Source organism: Saccostrea cucullata, unplaced genomic scaffold (genome assembly GCF_032062105.1).
Source record: "Saccostrea cucullata isolate Sc308-1 unplaced genomic scaffold, CSIRO_AGI_Scuc_v1 ctg1243, whole genome shotgun sequence".
NCBI lineage: Eukaryota > Metazoa > Mollusca > Bivalvia > Ostreida > Ostreidae > Saccostrea > Saccostrea cuccullata.
The window spans coordinates 88,609-110,100 of record NW_026931057.1 but is presented as its reverse complement, the minus strand read 5'-3'; the positions used below and the strand labels follow the sequence as shown (position 1 = coordinate 110,100).

Genomic DNA, 21,492 nt, shown 5'->3' with positions numbered 1-21,492 from the left:
GTGCACACATATGCTTATCACAAGTGCTTGTAGATAAAACAACTTCCCCACCCCTACCCCCAATATACATACCGGTCCAAAGATATTCATCTCGGATTTATATATATTCCAGGGGCTGGGGGAGGGGGGGGGCATAGGTCCCATGATGGCATGCTAATATGGAACTTGCTCTCATTAATCTTAAATAATTATGTCAAAAACACAATTCACTAAACTTCCATTTTTGCGCTGACCCCCCCCCCCCCCCCGAAAGTTGGGGATATTAATTTCGGTCTGCCCGTTCGTCTTATAATTCTTTCCGTCTGTTACACTTTTGTTTAGAGCATTATCTCGATAAGCCTTTGAGCTTTTACAGTGAAATTAAAAATTAGCTATGGGTCTGGGATGTTAAAGGGGGGGAGGTCCAGTCGACTAGCACCCATGAGAATAATATGAAGATTTTAAGATACATGTTTGTAAGAAGAAGCTTTATCAACCGACAAATTACGAACGGGAATCCCCCTGGATTAATGATATGGCTATAATACCTGTGTAATAAAGCCATATTGATTTTATTTTTCGCAGTATATGGTATTTCGACCAAGAATTTCCTTAAAGTTTCCGGGTTTTTGCAATTTAATTTTGGACCATAACTCCATTTTGTCCCGACCGCCCTTCGTAAAGTACCCCACCCCCCTCTTTAGATCCCTACTAAATCCGCGCATACTATTATTTTTTATGTCATGTCACAGAATGACATATTTCAAAATGTTCCTTTTATTTCCCTTCTCGAACCCCTTTGCTCGTTTAAATGTCCATTGAATTGTATTGTAGCGTCACGGTAGAGACTCAATCGCATCATCTCGGGTCTTTCCGTCAGAGGCCGGAAAACAACCTCGAATGTATCAACATCGCCGGATGTTAAAAATTTATACATTTCCTGTTTAGTCAAATGTAGGATAGGGGGAGTTAGAAGTCTCTTCTATGGTATATTTTAGGTAATATCATTACATCGAATAAAGTTGAACTTCATATTCCACAGATAAAAGTTCTCCATGCATTTATTTCAAAGATCGTGAAAAAGGAGGGTTGTCATGGCGTCTACCATATACATTCGAGGTCGTTTTTCCGCTAGTCGGAAAGGCCCGAGAAGTTGCGATTGGGTAGAGACTACGACAAGATGTGGCTTTGAGGTATCTTGTGGGGATTTTATCTATCAAAATTCCAATAACATTGAAGAATTCAATAATCCAACCGTGAATACAATAGACTACAATGACTTGTCCCCGTTTTTTATTTCGTTCGTTCGTAAGATTTCGGTGTTTCTCTAATGAAGATAAATGATTTTACAGTGAACATGTAAATTATCAAGTTTTTCGAAAGATATAATCATTACAAATTGATTCTCTCAATTACTAAAACCTAAATCTATAATTTTTTGTTTATTCCTTTTTAATCAAAGTGCTTTAAATGTCCCCATTGTAAAAAATGTTGATGTACACTCTTACATGTAACGCACTTTGAAAAAAAATCCCGTTCAGTGAAGCCCAAATGTAACGCACTTTAAAAAAATAATAAAGTGCGTTGATTTTGTCCGAATTTTAACACACTTCGAAATTTTTTTTCGATCGATATTTGGAGTACGGAAGCCTAATTATGCAAAATAGAAAGCAAATCGAAGTTATGGAATAAAGAAAACAACATTATTAAATAAGGAAAAACGAAATTCTTGAATAAAGAAAACGACATTATAGGGTAAGGAAAAAAATCGAAATCATTGAATAAAGAAAACAAACATTTTAAAAGAAACACTAAAACTAAAATACGGACTTTATAGATATGCATCATAAGGGCCTGAACCCATGAATCATTCCATAAAGCACATATGTTATAAAGCATACCATTTTTAGACCTGATTTTGTTTCGACATCGTGTGGGAAAATGAACAATTATGAATTAGATAAATCTCAAACTGACAACGTAGAAAAAAAGTGTATGCAGCCCAAAATTTGCATTCTGTGAAAAATTCATTTCTGTTCAATTTCTACGGGAATTTATTGCTGTGTCGCTCCCCACAACGTCAAAGTTGTTTGGACATGTCGAAGATGGCTGTTGCTTAAAATTAATGACAAGATCGCTAGAAGGTTAAGACCTTATGTATCGTATTACGGAATTCCCCACTACTTAATCTAGCGTCCTATTTGTGTGTCTATTAATCTTAGGTTGTGGAAACAATAAATGGAAAAATAATTTGATAACTTTGTGCGGTTTGTAATATGCTAGTTTTTGCTAATATTACTGACTCATAAACACAGTTTGAGAAGTTGTCATATAGAATATATGAAAAAAAGTACATGTACTAGTACTTAGTACATCAATTCTCATTATGCTTAAATAAAGTTACCAAGAAATCGGAAGTGTTTTGTTTTAACAAGCGATCATTATAATCTACTTATAGTAACCACTTTTACTTGTTTAATTTTTGCACCTGTTCTCTCTATACAATTTTCATTACGTCAAAAAACCCAGATTATTAAATTATTTTGTTTTCCTTTATTTAATAATTTCGTTTTTCTTTATTTAGTAATATCCTTTTTCTTTATTTTATAATTCCTTTTTTTTTTCTTTATTTAAAGATTTCATTTTTTTTTTGTTTATTTACTGATTTCCGTTTTCTTTATTTTATTATTTCGTTTTTATTCATTTATTTTTGGTTTGCACTATTGGGCTTCCATACAAATGAATAGAAGATGCGAAAGGAAGTGTACAGTGTATTTATACCGGTCTTTAATGTTTTAACTTGGACTTGTGGTGATATATAAATATTTATGTTGAGTTCTTAAGGTAACAAAATTTCTGAACGGAACACAAAGGAGACAACATTTAGATTTTATTTTATTTCATATGCATCCATGTCTATGGAGAAGGTCCTATACCAAATAATTAAAATCAAACAAAATCATACGAAAGATTTTAAAATCAAATTTTTTGTTCATGTAAATAACAAATCTTATGTAATATGTAAACAATATCACTTTATGTGTTTAAATGATTTCTGTTTCTAATACAAAAAAAAAAAAAATATTCAAAATATTCAACAAAAATTTGATATCGAACCTGTTGATCCTTCCTCTCTCCCTTGTGGTAAATCTTTCAATTCTGTACAGAAATAAAAGGCAGGTTAAGTAAACAAATACATATAACACTTTTTCTAGAACTGTTACAGTATGTTTATTTACTTAACGAAAAAGTAAATTCCTCATTTAACGTTGCTATTAATGATAAAAGACATTTTAAAAAAAGGAAGCGGGCTAAAATATTTGTTAATGTCAATTCTGATGTTCAGAGCAGAAAATTGCTTGGTAAATGTAAGAAGATCGTGCGAATTAATTTGTATATCATAACTTAGTAAGAGTCAGTAATTCCCCTGCCCTCACTTTCATTTTCAGAGGTTCCCGCAGACAGATGCATATTGCTAGAAAACGAATCTGACATGCCATCTCGAAATTGTAACCAAAAAAAAAACAACTTGATTTGTTTTGATTTGAGGAGTCACTAACTGCTGAACAAAAATTATAGACATTACTTGAATGAAAGTGTCTGTTTGTCTTTCTAATTAGAGGATGCATCTAAAAATATATTTTATAAATAACTTTTTATCTTTAAATGTTTTAATTGGTTTTGCAATTTTTGGTGAATTATTATGGACAGTTTACCGCATTACTTGTTCAGGTTAAATTCAGGGCACATTTCATCGTGTGAAAGTTACGATGACAGAAATAAAACAGGTGACTGTTAGAAGGTAGCGGGTTTCTATATTACCAGTATATTTTGAGGAAACACATTGCTTTTGAGGTCACATAAAATCAATTCATTCAAGACAGCTTAAAAAATATCTACGTTTGATTTCTTGGAACAATGGTACACTGATACCCCTAAAGGAGATTAGGTTGAGGGTCAAACTATTTCATACAAATAATATATTTAATCAATATCTATAAAAGTTAAAAGACCCCGTTTGCTAAACAAACTTCTATATCAAGATACTAACATCCTCTAGAGAGAAAATGACTGTCTATGTCAAAGGTCAAATTCATTTTCATAGGCATTTATCTTCTTTATAGTGAGTACCATTTTCTTGAGACATCAAACTTTGCTTACTTGTATTTCATGCAAAGGAATTGAACCTTTTATGATACGACAGTTCGATTCAGATCAATCTTTGGGTTCTTTGCTCCGATTGCGTGTGGATCTTTTTATCAGTATCATTTAGATAATTGAGGTTGTAAAAATATTATGCATTGCTTTTATTTCAAAGTGTTTTGTTTTCATTTAATTGTTATAATACATATTTTTGTTTCTTTTCCCTTTCAGTTTGGGATAAGAAAAAAAAATCTGTAGCATTATAATGAAGATGCCAGATGGAAACCATTCATGATTAAATATATATATATATATTTTTTTTTTTGGACATTTTAAAATTATAGGTAACGATCAGCATTTTAGGAATTTTATTGTTGCTTAATGATACCTATTTCTGTATATTCAAATTGAAAAAAGAACAACTTGATGAAGTCAACATGCAAGCTAACCTTCCTACAGTGCCTAAAGTAAAAAAAAAATGTTTAGTGAGCCTCTGAGGTAGCTTAAGAAGAACTAGTGTTCATTGTAACGGGGACCGTTACAGATGTTCCCCAAACGGTTTCCGAGTCCCTTTTTGTGTTCAGTTCCTGCAAGACATTTTTTTGAAAATATGATCAGTATCAAAGGATTTCACCAAAGATTATTAAAGCTACAATGATGTCAAATATATGTCATTTAACGCATTGTATGCGCACCCACGTTCAAACAATGTTCAAAATTTCAAAGGATTTGTCAAAAAACAAGAAAGATTTAGTTTCATCCAATCAGAGGAAAGCGCACGTGCATGCGCGTAAGATCTTGCTATTTTGCACGATGGCCGATAACAGCCTGTCTAAAGTAGAATTTCAAGACCTATAATTTTGTCTTTTGTACATGGAATTTGTACAGGTACAAAAATATAAAAAAAAAAGTCGACACAGCCTATATTTTTGTCCAATGTACATGTACATTTCTAGAAATTTGTACATGTACAAAAATATAAAAAGTTCTTTCGCAAAAAGTCAAAATGTACATGTACGATTCTTAAAAGTTGACAATCAAATTCATGGCGGTATATACAAAAGATATTGTCACTATAACTACAATTACAAGTACTCCCTAATGTAAGACTAAAATTTTTCCCAGGATTAATAATAATATTGATAATAATGACAAAAAAAAAAAAAAGTAAAAACAATATGCTCCCAAACTTCGTTAATGTAGCTTATCATTTAATGACTGATTTAAAATAAAATCTTTAAGATGTACTGAATACACAATTTTTGAATTTTTTTTTTTTTTTTTTTTTTGAATTAATTTATTTCATTTTAATTTTTTGCAATTATGTAATGTCGTAGGGTCGTTGGATTTTATATACACACAAGCACTGTACATGTTGGGATCGATGAAGAAAGTTCTGCCAAAACATAATTTAATTAAACTATTGTTAGCTGTTACCCAATACTTATCATTTGCACCCTCAAAGTTTGGCTTCTCAGCATATCAATCATTTTCACCTTGAGGTAAACAATTGCAATCAAGCATGGCGATTGGGCTTTAAGACAATACCTGATTATGATAACCGTTCATCCAAGTAACTTTCTTTCGATGCATGCATTGTTTTAATGTGAATGAAATGCGTAAATTCTCCATTTCTTTTACTTGAAATTAAATTAAGATAAAAGAACAAAGTACAGTATTGGCCAAAAAATGCCGACTGTCAGACCTGCTCCGTTCAAAACATTTTAAATAGCTTAGAATTTTTAGAATTAAATGATATATAAGTGATATTCCTGATTCAAAAGTATGCATTGGTAAAAAAAAAAAAAGCTCAACTGTACTTTTTACAGCAGAAGGTCGAGATTTTACGAAGAATTTTGACGCGACGTTATACGTTTAACGTGTAGTAAGCGAATCTGAAAATCCTAACTTACTCGCTAGGACACAGTTTATATTAAATATAGATTTAAGAAATTAAGTTGTTAATTTATTAATTCGTCATTGTTGTTTTGTTTTTGCTTTTTTTGTTTTGTATTTATTTATTATCATTATTACTTGCAATGTAATCATCCATGTAAGTTCCCCGATTTAGTTGATGAGAATTATTAAAAGTCCAACAGAGGAACGATGAGAAAAAGAAATAAACTGTCTGTTTGCTTTCATGTTATTGCAGTGATTATACGGTTTGAATAATACAAAAAATAGCTATTTCTCTTAAATAAATTGATGAAAATTTCTACATCAAATGTAGTAAAAAAAAATGTACTGATAAAAAAATCGATGTTTCCCTGGCATTAAAAATGTTCAATTCTCAAGAAAATGGTATACAAGGTGCAAGAACAGAAAACTCGAATGTCAAGATGATATAATTTATATTACAATTATTGGATTATAGTATAGAAGACTATGGTTATATTTAATGTACAGGAGAAATCCCCCCTCTAATGGTCAATTTATAGAAATGCGAGGGATTTCGATCCCGATTAAAACAAGCTAATTCAGAGAATTTGTGTCCCCCACTTAGGGAAAAAGTAAACCAGTTCGGGGGGAGGGGGGGGGGTTCGGATCCCCTTAAATGAATTCGTAGAATTATTAAATGTATACATGTATACTGAAGCAAATGAAATATGCAAATATGAATATAAAGGTTTGATTGCTAATTCTTTATTATGTGTATTGAAGAGTCTTTATATATGGAATATTTATCACACTGTTATGATGATTTTATGAGTTTGTACAAGCCAGACCTCATAAATTTTTCATTGCACATGCTGACTACTATCATTTAGTAAAAAAAACCTATTTCGAAAAAAAAAAAGATTAGATCAACGGGGATGCGAATCCAGGCTCTCTTACATGTGAAGCGAGAGACATAACCACTACACCACGGCGCCGCTTTAAACTAGCGTAAATTTTATGCAAAGATGAAGTCACATACATGTATATATTCACGTTTGATATTGTCAAAACTTTACACAATGTATGGTGTCTTATTTAACATTCATTAAACAGTTCTATTAGATGTAATAAGAATATAAAGTCCACGGAGAACCTGTTTTATACGTAATAACTCGCCTCATGCCCCTGTCCTAAAAATAGCGACATGTAATACAATAAATACTGATAAACAAGCGGGGCGGGACACTTTGAGAGGGGTGAGAGAGGTCCTAGGGAGTTTTGGTATAACATTTACATTGCAAAAGCTCAAAATCATCTTAAAATATCGCCCGGAAAAGATAGTGTTTCATACAGACAGAATGTATAAATTTACGACCTTGAACTTTGACCTTTTGACCCCAAAATCAATACAGGTCTTCCTTAGGACACAGGGAATTGTTATGTAAAATTTCATTGCAAAATCTCAAAGGGTTCTCGAGATATCGCGCGGAAACGAAAGTGTTATAACAGACAGAATTTGCGAATTTATGACCTTGACCTTTTACCTTTTGACCTCAAAATCAATAAGGGTCTTCTTCAGTCCACAGGGAGTTGCTAAGCAAAATTTCATTGCGAAAGCTCAAAGGGTTCTCGAGATATCGTGTGGAAACGAAAGCGTTACAGACAGACAGAAAGACGGACGGACGGACGGACAGACCCAAATTAATATCCCCCACTTTTCAAGCGGGGGACAAAAAAATATAAGCACTGTTAAAATCAGATAATGGGTACGTGAAATCGATTGTTTCTGAGATATATTCATTTATATCCTGCTTGATGACAGAGGTATACGTACAATTTAAATGTAACCCACCCCAACCCCAACCCCCCACCCCAATTGAGCTTAATGAGGTCTTATCATTTATATATTTTTGTTTTGATAAGACGTGCAAAATAATATTTGATAAGACTGAAAATGAATAAACAGTAAATGTTTTGATTCAGAAGTGTTTTTTTTTTGGGGGGAGTGGGGGGGGGTTGGGGGGTGGTGGGGGTGGGGGGTTATAAATCGGACTTTCAGTTCAGACTGAATAACATAACAGGCATTCTTTCAATTCGCTCAAAAAGTTTTATAAACCTTATCGGAAATTATGATTATTTTAGTATTCAACTGATTACTCTACTCGTTTCTCACTTGAAAGGCTTTCTACATTTTCATTTAAGTCCGTGTAAATACTTACATACGTATAAGAGTCATTTTTATATATGTCTACATAATATTATTCAATACATGTTGACAATTATGTCGGATAAGTATAATCGCTCGTAGATTATTTTTTCAGAATCCTCACCTTCTTAATGTAAAATAAAGTAAGCAAAACCAAAAACCAAAAAACACCAACAACCTGCAATCCCCATATACTAGTACCCGGGAAGCACGGATCTTTTCATTAGTTGGCCCATGACAACCCCCTCCCCCATAAATAGATATTTCCGTTTCTGAGAGCGTTGCAGTGACGTAGCATCATTTTTGAGCGTGAAGGAGGGGGGGGGGGGGGGGGGGCTGCCAAGGAGAACAAACTCACTTACCGGGAAAAAGTTGACAAGAAAAAAAATAATGATAATAACAAAAATTTAAAAACCCAAAATTGGGGAGAAATTGCCCACACTCGGAAGTCAAATGTCGGGAAGGGAGGTGTAGAGGCCAACTTCTTTCAGTACTTTTTTTCATACATTATATACTACATGTACTTTACCCTTATTTAACTGTACTGTAACAAAAAGTTTGGTAAGGGAGGGGGGGGGGGGGCAATCGGCCTTTCATTGAACATTTCCAATTGTAAAATGTTTGGAAAAAAGTGCCCCCCCCCCCTCTGTTGCTACGTGCCTATCTTGATATTTTTTTATTTGAAAGAGTCGCTAGCGTTTTCTTTAGCAGTTGTACATTGGCTTTTCTTATTGTACATATGTAATTTCTTGTATTTCCCAATATACGCCATACGGTATCTGTTTTCTAAAGTACAAAATTTATTGCATAATGTTACTTGTATGGAGTGGTTGTATTTTATCTCCATAAACATGCATTAATATGGTCGCAATATAAGGATTATCGCAAAATATGTATAAAAAAAAGATGCTAGTTTTTCTACATGAACTTCATCATCACAAATTACATTTAAAGTGTATTGTCTATGCAATCGAATCACCAATATACCTGGATTTACGTCGTGCGAAATGCATTTACATGTATCTGTGTATATAAAATATGTACTGTTTACGGATATGAAAATTTTACAACACACTCAGATTTTTTTTCACAGGGAAAAACTAAACAGCAAAGTTGTCCAAACACTTATTTCATTGCTGACAACTTTCAAAGACGATCTGCTTTCCTTCGTAACAAAGAATCACATGGATTCTGCCCTATCTGTTTGACTCTCTACTGTTAATCGTTTAAAAATCTGAAAATCCATGAATGAAGGGGGGGGGGGGGCTTAGCTTGATGACAAGTCTAAAGCTGCTGAATGTCTCTGACCATTGTCAGATAAATTTCAGAATTCTACGAACATGTACATGTATACATTGTATGTCTTTCTTTTTTTATTAACCAAATAAGCACCACTCTTTCCCCGATATACATGTACCACTGACTTCTAAATACCGGCATATATTTGTGTTACAAACATGTAATTTAAGACTTTGTGGACGATTCTGCACGAAATATTTACAAAAGTTACAATAAATAAAAAATTGAGTTTGCATGCGCTGCGGCTATTTCGGACTATTAATGTGCATTTGTACTATCTAGTATTAGGAAACTTTTTTACAAGGATTGTTTTTTTTTTTACCAAATTGATATCACCTACACAAGATTTACATCATGTATATAATATTTATTTTTCACAATTAAAGGCTAAAAAACAGTGATTGATTTGGCATATCAAAAGGTAATCGAAAAGTTTATTCAATGTATTTACATTTTATTGTATTTTTTATGGTTATCATATGACTGTTCGGAGGTCACGCTATATGCATGATTAGTAAGACTACATGTACATACATTGAAGAAGACTCGTAGAAGACAATATTATACTTTAATACTGAGGTACATGTATCACAGATTTTTAATTACTCTTGTAATAATTAAATTTATATTTCAGTACTGTTTTTCAATAATACATGTACAGCCGGCGGACACTGAAGTGCGTACGATGTACAAACAGCATAAGCACAAGTCGCATCTTTAACTACAATCCACAGGCCTTAGATCGCTTAGAAAAAAAATTGAGGTGTTGAAAAAAAAAATAAAGGTATGGAACTCTTTTCATGGGGTACCTACTTTCGCCAATAAAATTCTTTTAAATCAAATGCTTTACAATTTTACTTTCTATCCATATCTATTCAAATATAAACAAATTTCATTACTAACAAAGTTCATTCCGTAATTCCTTATACTTCTCGAGATATTCTGAAATCAATTCCCAAATTGACATCAATGTTTTTACTTGACATCAGCTTGGGCCTTCACTAATTGTAAAGCGGGAACGAAGGGACAAATTTTCCCCGGAATTTATTCTAAACTCAATGAACATTTGCTCATTTGCATTCAAGCTTTACAAGGTTTTTCTTTAATTTGATCATATGGTGTAACTAAGTCACAAACAACATTTTAGCGGTCTAATTGTTTTGAAAATCGAGAGGAACATAATGCATTCCGGGAAAAATTCGTTCTACCATGGCTTCATTTAAATTCATAATCAACATGGCGGTAGTTGTTGATGTACACGTTTTCAAATTAATTTTTCGCAAAAGGAATATTATTACGGACTTAAGGTTAAAATCTGGAGTAAGAAATCAACTTTAAATTCTTGAAAGATTTTGCAAATACAATGCAACTCTTTGCCGCACTTCAAATACCGTCTGTTTACATGTGAATGACCAGGGGCCCAAGCTAATGTCGAGTAAAAGAAAGTAGGTCATTTTTGAAATTGATTTCAGAATATCTCAAGAAATATATGGAATATCGGAATGACATTTGGTAGAATTGAAGAATGTTTATCTATGAATAGATTTAAATAAAAAGTAGAATTTTAGAGCATTAGAATAAAAAATATTTTATTAGCGAAATTAGGTACCAAGTGTAAGAGTTCAGTACCTTTATTTATTTTTACACACACAATTTTTTTAAGCGATCCAAAGGCCTGTGCTACAATCTATTCTTTGTTTTCAAAATATTTTATTTATATTTATAGGTATTTATACAGTTTACTATGTCCTATGATGGGATTTTATAATAATGAAATAATGAAATCTCATTCTGTGTAAATTAAGCGTCATTGGCATCGAATCAGGAACATTGCGTCGGAAGAATATCTTGATCCATATGCTAACTTTTGTAAAATTCATATCGATCACAGGTGACAACCAACACTATTTTAATAGTGTACCTAAGATATGTAATGATGAAGTTATATGCAGAGTACAAAAGTGGTTGTTGCATGTGAAAGGGTCTAATTTCAGCAAAGATTACTCATTTTTCAGCATAATTTAACGATTTTGCATGACCATTCGATGTTTAGCGCGTATTAGTGACGTCATAGTTAAAAATTACGTCATTTTTGTACCTGTAGAATTTACTTCGCATCTTCCTTACTTTAATGCATAACATCAAACAATGGTACAAAGATGATTAAAATATCGTATTATTTGCGGCGAATTATTGCTAATACCATATTTTCTTTTTTAACATTGTGCCACGTCTATGTAATTGCAACTACAAGGTAAAGTTGACGAATGTTTACTTTTAAACGGGAGTGCTTTTGGGTTTCCGTGCTTGACTAACCAAAAAAATCACAAACGGGCGGGGATAAAAAAAATCACAATTATAAATTACATTTTTATTACAAGTGCAAGCGCTTAAATTCATTTGTGCCAATGTATTCCCAATTGCGTTTGCGCTACAATACATATGCGCCAATTTTTCTCGTTTTATAGTAATCATAATTTTACAATTGTTTCAATGAACAATGAACAGTAAAAAATAAATGGTCACTTTATGTCTACAATGAAAAGTCTCTGATTGAAAGCTGTTGCTCTTCATATTGTTACCTATCTGGTCCTCGGACGTGTTGGACTGAACATCAGCGTACTTTTCTCCACTCGTCACCATTTCTGACAGAGGATCCTGCTTATCTTCTTCATCTGCAAAATAAAACAGAAATTATTAGAGTAAAAATTATGTTAATTGTTATTTTTAAAATAGATCCCAATGTTGACCAATTTTTGGCCATTTTTTTTATATTTTTAAAAAATAGTATTTAAGATATATCTGATATATATAATATCTGAGATTTAGTGTTAAATCATATCAGTAGGACCAGCTGATTCTTGTCTGTACGTAGAGTGAACACTACTTCCAAGGCTGCTCTTGGATAAAAAAAAATTGCCATAAATATTTAAGATACTTTACTGCAAAGTTCTCTAAACTTCTTGCATAAATATGAAATCATTTTATAATGCTATGACTTCTATATATTTATCTTTAAAATCGAAGCAGATAAGCTACAGGTATTTGAAATCTTAGTTTTTCTGTTTTTTTCTTTTGTCCATCAAAAGCAATAAATTAAATAGAATAAAAAAAAATCCCAAAAACACACTACAATACTAGAGGCCCATGGTCCTTATAGGTCACCTGAGCATTATGCAACAATTTCCAGTTATTGAATTTGATTCATGCTTTAAGCCAGATGCAATGGCATTCACAATTTTGAAAAAGGCACCATTGATCATCATAACAATACACTAAGCAGTTGCTTAGCTTGGTTACTAAATACCTATAGGCAGGGTAGGGGGTTAAAAAATGCATATCAACTAATCAGTAATATTCAGTAATAATTAGTAGTGCCCTTACCACACATGAACGCCTGACCCTAAGGCCTAAATCCACACACTGCACAATTTTTGAAAAGGCATCCTTGCTTTTCAAAAATATTTGATTAATACCAAGGAGCAGATTTCAAACAATTCAAACATTTTCAGTACATAAGTACAGCCTCCCCCCTCTATGGTAACATGACCCTAAATCCTTGAAAGTCACAATTCTGCAAGATTATGGCCCTTGCTCATGATAACTATATAGGTAGTTCATCTGCCTCTATCATACCCAGAGACAGAGAAGAAAGTTTTCAAAGATTTAATGTGTTTTCACTCTATAATCAATAGAGCCCAACACCAAAACCCCTGCCCCTGGGGTCATAAAGTTCACAATTTTGGTAGAGGCACTCTTGCTCATCACAACTATACACTAAGTTAGTTAATTTAATACCTAGGCGCAGAGAAGAAGATTTTCAAAGGATTCATGTATTTTCACTATTTAATCAATAGAGCCCAACCTTAACACTAGAACCCCTGACCCTGGGGCCATAAAATTCACAATCCTTTGGAAGAGGCATTCTTGCACATCAAAACTATGTATTTAGGTGATTTAATTAATACCTAAGAGCATAGAAGAAGATTTTCAAAGAACTCATATATTTTCACTATATAATCTATAGAGCCCCGCCCTAACATCAGAACCCCTGACCCTGGGTCCATAAAATTCACAATTTTGGTAGAGAAATCAATGCTGATTACAATCATTTAAACGGTTTGACTGCTCGATGTCCAGGAGTAAAGAAGAAGATTTTTAAAGATTGCATTAATTCTAGTGGTTTTGGCCCCAATTCTCAGGCCCTAGGAGGGCAGGGATCATGAAATTCACAATTTTGGTTCCCCTTCACCCATAAATACTTTGTGCCAAATTTGTTTGAAATTGGTTCAGTGGTTGCAGAGAAGAAGCTGAAAATGTTCAAATGTTAACACACGACGAACGACGGACGACGCATGACTGACGACGACGGACAAAAGCGGATAGCAATAGGTCACCTGAATTCAATAAAAGGTATGGATTCTGTTGAGAAATTAAAGAAATGTAATAATATTCATATACACACATAAATGTGTTCATTCTACGAGAGCGTTTACGTACTTTATGCAAAAAATTAAAATCAGGTAAAAAAAAAAAAAAAAAAAAAGGTTGAAAAGACCGGTTGTGTTGATAATACATGTAGCAGGAAATGAAATTAACAATGAATTTACAGATTTAAAAAAGTCTTATTTTCAATTTTATTTAGTGATTTTTTTTCTCTTGTTTTACATGTATACCCTTGTATGTATTATTTCAACGCACTTTGAAAAATTACGCACTTTGAATTTTTTTAAAAATACGTGTTAATTTGGAACCAAATCAACACACTTTGCAAAAATAAAAATAAATTTCTTTTCAATGTGCATTAATATCAACAACAAAAACGCACTTTGAAAAAAATGTGTATGGTTTGGTCAATATTCTTGCAAATCTTAGGTATGATGAATAATTGAACCTGTTTGATAAATCTTCATTGATGAGGTCACAACAGGATATGAAAGTAAGTGATTAAGATTTTTCCATACTTTTAAAATTATTTCTCTTTTAAAGGTTTACTTCACTTATTTTTTTTTAAGTTTGCATGCATTTTATGAAAACTAAATTTATTGCGAGTTTTCAACATCATACCAGTATTGAATAAACATATATTTGAGTGTAGATTAAGCATCGGTAACCAGAGGGTTGGTGGGGGGGGGGGGGTAGGCACAAAAATGTTTAAACAATTTACATACTATAGGGATTGCAATTTGGGGCTTAGCTTTGGAGGGGAGGGTCCACTTTTAATTCGCTACCAACGGCTATATACAATGTATAAGATAAAAAAGAGTCAAAATGAGAGACCTTCTACTTGTCTGCTCCTTGTTCTCAATGAGGATAAATGATTTCACAGTGAACATGTAAATTATAAAGTTTTTCGAAAGATATAATCATGACAAATTGAGTCTCTCAATTACTAAAACCTAAATCTATAATTTTTTGTTTATTCCTTTTTAATCAAAGTGTTTTAAATGTCTCCATGGTAGAAAAATGTTGATATACATTCTTAACGCACTTTGAAAAAAAAATCCGTTGAGTGAAGCCCAAATGTAAGGCACTTTAAAAAAAAATAATAAAATGCGTTGATTTTGTCCGAATTTTAACGCACTTTGAAATTTTTTTATATCGATATTTGGAGTACGGAAGCCTAATTATGCAAAATAGAAAGCAAATCGAAGTTATAGAATAAAGAAAACGACATTATTAAATAAGGAAAAACGAAATTCTTGAATAAAGAAAACGACATTATAGGATATGGAAAAAAAATGAAATCATTGAATAAAGAAAACCAACATTTTAAAAGAAACACTGAAACTAAAATACGGACTTTATAGTTGTGCATGATAAGGGCCTGAACCCATGAATCATTCCATAAAGCACACGTGTTATGAAGCATAACATTTTTAGATCTGATTTTGTTTCGACATCGTGTGGGGAAATGAAAAATTATGAATTAGATAAATCTCAAATTGACAACGTAGAAAAAATATGTGTATGCAGCCCAAAATTTGCATTCTGTGAAAAATTCATTTCTGTTGAATTTCTAAGGGAACTTGTTGCTGTGTCGCTCCCCACAACGTCAATGTTGTTTGGACATGGCGAAGATGGCTGTTGCTTAAATTAATGACAAGAATCGCTAGAAGGTCAAGACCTTATGTATCGTATTAAGGAATTCCCCACAACTTAATCTAGCGTCGGATCTGTGTGTCTATTAATCTTAGGTTGTGGAAACTATAAATAGAAAAATAATTTGATAACTTTGTGGGATTTGTATTATGCAAGTTTTTGCTAATATTACTGACTTATAAACACAGTTTGAGAATATATGAAAACAAGTACATGTACTAGTACTTAGTACATCACTTCTCATTTTGCTTTAATAAAGTTACCAAGAAATCGGAAGTGTTTTGCTTTAACAAGCGATCATTATAATCTGCTTATTGTAACCACTTTTACTTGTTTAATTTTTGCACCTGTTCTCTTTATACACTTTTTATAAAAACAAACACACCATTATTAAATTATTTTGTTTTCCTTTATTTAATAATTTCGCTTTCTTTATTTAGTAATATCCTTTTTCTTTATTTAATAATTCCTTATTTGTCTTTAAAGATTTCTTTTTTGTTCGATTATTTACTGATTTCCGTTTTCTTTATTTTATGATTTCGTTTTTTATTCATTTATTTTTGGTTTGAAATATTGGGCTTCCATACTAATGAATAGAAGATGCGAAAGGAAGTGTACAGTGTATTTATACCGGTCTTTAATATTTTAACTTGGGCTTCTGGTGGTATATAAATATTTATGTTGAGTTCTTAAGGTAACAAAATTTCTGAACGGAACACAAAGGAGACAACATTTAGATTTTATTTTATTTCATATGTATCCATTACTATGGAGAAGGTCCTATACATAATAATTAAAATCAAACAAAATCATACGAAAGATTTTGAAATCAATTTTTTTGTTTATGTAAATAACAAATCTTATGTAATATGTAAACAATATCACTTTGTGTGTTTAAATGATTTCTGTTTCTAATACAAAAAAAAATATTCAAAATAATCAACAAAAATTTGATAATGAACCTGTTGATTCTTCTTCTCTCCCTTGTGGTAAATCTTTCAATTCTGTGCAGATATAATAGGCAGGTTCAATAAAGAAATACATATAATACTTTTTCTAGAACTGTTACAGTATGTTTATTAACGAAAAAGTAAATTCCTCATTTAACGTTGCTACCAATGATAAAAGACATTAAAAAACAAGATGTGTTTGTGAAACACTTGGCGCCCGGCGGCAACAAAGTTCGGAAAAAGCTATTTTTAGCATTAAGGTCACAGTCAAAGTCACAAGGTCATTGGCCTTGGTTACATTTGGAAGAACCTGAATAGTGGAGTTTGCATACAAAATATGAAGTCTCTATCTTTCATGGTTCAAAAGTTATGGCGAAGGTTAAAGTTTGCAGAAAAAAAGGTATTTTTAGCATACAGGCCACAGTCAAGGTCACAAGGTCATTGACCTTGGTGTCATTGGAAAGAGCTTAATTAGTGGAGTATGCATACCAAATATGAAGCTTCTATCTTTCATGGTTCAAAAGTTATGGTGAAGGGTAAAGTTCGGGACAAACAAACAAACAGCCAGACAGAACAAAAACAATATACGCCCTGGATCTATCGATCCGGGCGCATAAAAAGTCGGGATAAAATGTTTGTTAATGTCAATTCTGATGTTCAGAGCAGAAAAGATCAATGAATAACGAACGCAGAAAATAAAAAGAAAAGCTTACAGTCAATGTAAGTTATACACGGTAAAGTAAAATTAAAGAGTTATTTCTCTTGTAGTTTCCACACAAACCTCAGCGGGATCCCTTAAATATATTTTAGTTTTATTTATTTTTTTTATGTTTAAGAAGATTCGGTATAAAATCTTGCTGACATGAGCATGATAAATACAAAAAGTAGTGAATTTCATCATCTTAGCCGTTCTTGAATATACAGTTTGAAGTACATTGATGCTGATCATTTGGATACATTCCTTCTAATTTTTTTTTTTTGAATTGGTAGGAGAAGAAAGTAGTGCAACAAATGATACAAGTTCCTTAATTTTCAATTTGCAGACTTGCCTGAAAAAAAAATTGTGAAGATGTACTATACTGAGCCTTATACTTGTTGATAAGGAATATCTTTCTATCAAATTAAAATTGCTTAGTAAATGTAAGAAGATCGTGCGAATTATTTTGTGTATCATAACCTAGTAAGAGTCAGTAATTCCCCTGCTCTAACTTTCATTTTCAGAGGTTCCCGCAGACAGATGCATATTGCTAGAAAACGAATCTGACATGCCATCTCGAAATTTTAACCAAAAAAACCCAACTTGAATTGCTTTGATTTGAGGAGTCACTAACTGCTGAACGAAAATTAGAGACATTACTTGAATGAAAGTGTCTGTTTGTCTTTCTCATCAGAGGATGCATCTAAAAATATATTTTATAAATAACTTTTTATTTTTTAATGTTTTAATTGGTTTTGCAATTCTTGGTGAATTATTATGGACAGTTTACCGCATTACTTGTTCAGGTTAAATTCAGGGCACATTTCATCGTGTGAAAGCTACGATAGCAGAAATAAGTAGTGACTGTTAGAAAGTAGCGGGTTTCTATATTACCAGTATATTTTGAGGAAACACATTGCTTTTGAGGTCACATCAAAATCTATTTATTCAAGACAGCTAAAAAAATATCTATGTTTGATTTCTTGGAACAATGGTACACTGATACCCCTAAAGGAGATTAGGCTGAGGGTCAAACTATTTCATACAAATAATAAATTTAATCAATATCTATAAAAGTTAAAAGACCCCATTTGCTAAACAAACTTCTATATCAAGATACTAACATCCTCTAGAGAGTAAATGACTGTCTATGTCAAAGGTCAAATTCATTTTCATAGGCATTTACTGTCTGCTTTATAGTGAGTACCATTTTCTTTTGACATCAAACTTTGCTTACTTGTATTTCCTGCAAAGGAATTGAACTTTTTATGATACAACAGTTTGATTCAGATCAATCTTTGGATTCTTTGCTCCGATTGCCTGTGGATCTTTTTAACCGTATCATTTAGATAATTGAGTTTGTACATAGGCAATTTAGCCACATATGATCCACATATGCATTGCCTTTCATATGAAGATCATATGTGGATCATATGAGAATCATATGTATATACAATCATATGAGAATCATATGTGGCCAATCATATGAGAATCATATGATCATACATATGTTAATCATATGAAGTAATATACATGTATATGATTCTCATATGAAAGGTCCTACATATGAGAATCATATGTATATTTCGGCAGTGGTCATATGAGAATCATATGAAACTGATCGTATGAGAATCATATGAAAACATATTCACTAATTTGCCCTTGTTATACTCAGGTAAAAATCATATGAATATTTTGACAGTGATCATATGAGGATCATATGAAAAAGTGATCATATGAGAATCATATGAAACAGTATTCACTAACTTGCCCTTGGTATACTCAAGTAAATTTGCAATTTCAATAATATATCTCAATAGTAATTTAAATGTACATCAATTTCAAAAGAATTTGTTAGCAATAACATGTTAAGTTCTACTCTGTTTAACACCTACCCCCCCCCCCCCTTTCCCTTATATAAAAAAAGCTTTCACAATTTTCTTTTTCTGTAATAATGCATATCCTAGACAAAATTGATAAGGAATATATTTATTTGCTTTTTATTTCAAATCTTTTGGGTTTGGGTTTATTACTTGAGTAAATTAAAAAAAAAATCCGTATTTTTCCCGGACCGGTTTTGACTTCTATCGGATGAAAGTGTACGTCATGTTTGACGTCACTGCTGCAGCACTCGAAGTGCTGGATGTTGGAAAAAGTAAGTAATCTCCTAACAATTTTTTAAAGACCTTTAATTCATATCGTTTAAATATCGTTTCATTACGGTTACAGGTTCGTATGAACTCATCTCTCTAATAGTCTCAACACTTGTAATTGTTAAATTAATGCATTTCGTAAACCTACATAACGTTAGTGATCTGTAAGTAATTTTGGATAAATTTGTTTCTGAATGGATGTAAACATTACAATTTACATGATAGGCTAAAGGCATTACTTTGTTTTCTTTTTGTTTTGACTTTTGTTACGTACTGATTTAAAAGTGAAAGTAGAAACCCTATAGCAGTTTGGCGTTTTTGTATGTTGAGATCGTTATCAAGTCGATTCTTTCATCAACTTAATGATAAATGTCGATTCTTTCATCAACTTAATGACAAATGTTTGTTTTTATGGCCTATAGATGCATTCAACAACTTGAGTTCAGTGTCACCGTGCTACTTTTTTTATGGAGTCCACGAAGCCTAAAGCTGATAAGACTGGCGATTGATCAAAAAGCTGATTTGACAGAAGATTGCATCATCGCAATATCAAAGGTAAAAATAAAAACTTGCAATAAAAATTAAAAGTGTACATCTGTAATGACTCCTTTATGAAAAAATATTTCTTGATAATTTCTTTTTGTTCCTATTTAATTCTACATTGTTTGCATAGCTTCATCAAAAATAAATTCAACTCAATAATATAGAAGTTGTATTCTACATTATGAAACAATTTTAATCCAATAAACTTTTAAAATATGGATAGTATGAATAGAATGTGCTGGCTTTTAAAAGCTATGAAACTATACAATAACTTCAGGATGTATATACCAGTGGCAACTTTCAAGGTACACATATGCATGTGTATGTGTTGAAGGTACATCAGATAGCTAATCCATTGAATATTTACATCTATGTATTCATTGACTGACATTTATAAAAAAAAATTTCCAATACTAATAGAGAACCTAGTTTCAGGTAAAATGTAAGATATTTAAGACTATTGAGAACCTACAAACTTGTATGCTCTCTCTTTTTTGTAGTTTAAGTTTTAGTTATGCTTAGAAAATATCTACTGTGTTAATATTTGTTTTACAGGTTCAATATACAGGCAGCCTCTCATAAGAAAAAATTCAAAGATCATAGGCTTGTTTCAAAGTTAAGGTAACTACACACTGTTTAACAGACTTTGTTATATTCTTCCCAACAAAGTTTCTACTTGTCTGTAATTTTTTTTTGTCCCAAAGTAATATATTGTCAGAATCTTCTTAATTTTTGGCAATAATACTATTTGAACATTCCAAATTCAACTGACAAAAAAAAATTGCTTTTTTATGATTTTAATATGAAGCATATCTTCCAATAGTGTAATTGTCTTGCAAAATTCAATTCAATTGTCAAAGTAAAAAAAAATGCTTTTTATAATTTTATTATGAAGCATATTTTCCAACAGTGTCTTGCAAAATACATCATAGGATTTCACAAAACACCTAGTATAACATATATAACATTAGTTTTATCTCGTATTATATCTGTGTCGGTGAATTGGGAATAAATTTGTTCGCTGATGATGTTACTTTAATATAACTTGAAGAATTGGTTTTGTAATTTAAGAATTATTTTATTTTTATTTTTGAAATTTTTGTAGAGACCATTCTGTGCCACAAAGAAATTGTTCAGGAAGGGGAGAACTGGTGGATTTGCATTTTTGGTACAGTTCAAAGAGATTTTCAAAATGGTCAGATCAGACTGACAGAGGGAGGACAACTGAAAATATTGAAAAGATACAGAATGAAAAAGAACCTGGAAATATATGGAATAATTATAAAACGTGCAGGATGTACACAATGTTGTCTGAATTTGACCTGTAAAGATTTCCTATTCTTATTTGTATGATAGAATATCAAAAACTTGATTTTTCATAAATTTACAATAGAGACCACATGACAAATGTTATTGCTGATGTTTGAATTTTGCTGTGGACACTTTCATGTCATATGGTATTTTTACTGAAATCTTATAATTTGTACTCATTTTAGAATATGTTAAATACATGTATCGACAAATGCTACTGACTTGTTTGTA

At 31.9% G+C, this 21,492-nt stretch overlaps 1 protein-coding gene and 1 long non-coding RNA gene across 4 annotated transcripts in view; one reads left to right on the top strand and one right to left on the bottom strand.

Moving 5' to 3' along the window:
• Positions 1–21,492, bottom strand: part of LOC134231219 (protein retinal degeneration B-like) — a 94,867-nt gene that overhangs the window by 35,909 nt on the left and 37,466 nt on the right. The window contains exon 1 of one of the 3 annotated variants that reach the window (XM_062713151.1): positions 12,088–12,160. The exons of 1 other annotated variant lie outside the window; for it this stretch is intronic. In XM_062713151.1, the coding sequence (XP_062569135.1) occupies positions 12,088–12,148 (61 nt within the window). In that variant the 5' untranslated portion in view covers positions 12,149–12,160. Of the gene's footprint in view, positions 1–3,096; positions 3,123–12,087; positions 12,161–21,492 lie in introns of those variants that run through there. One more of the 3 variants, XM_062713150.1, reaches the window with a different exon arrangement.
• On the top strand, positions 19,785–21,429 carry LOC134231226 (uncharacterized). The gene is made up of 3 exons (XR_009984519.1): positions 19,785–19,962; positions 20,506–20,571; positions 21,056–21,429. It is a non-coding gene; the product is annotated as an uncharacterized LOC134231226 (long non-coding RNA).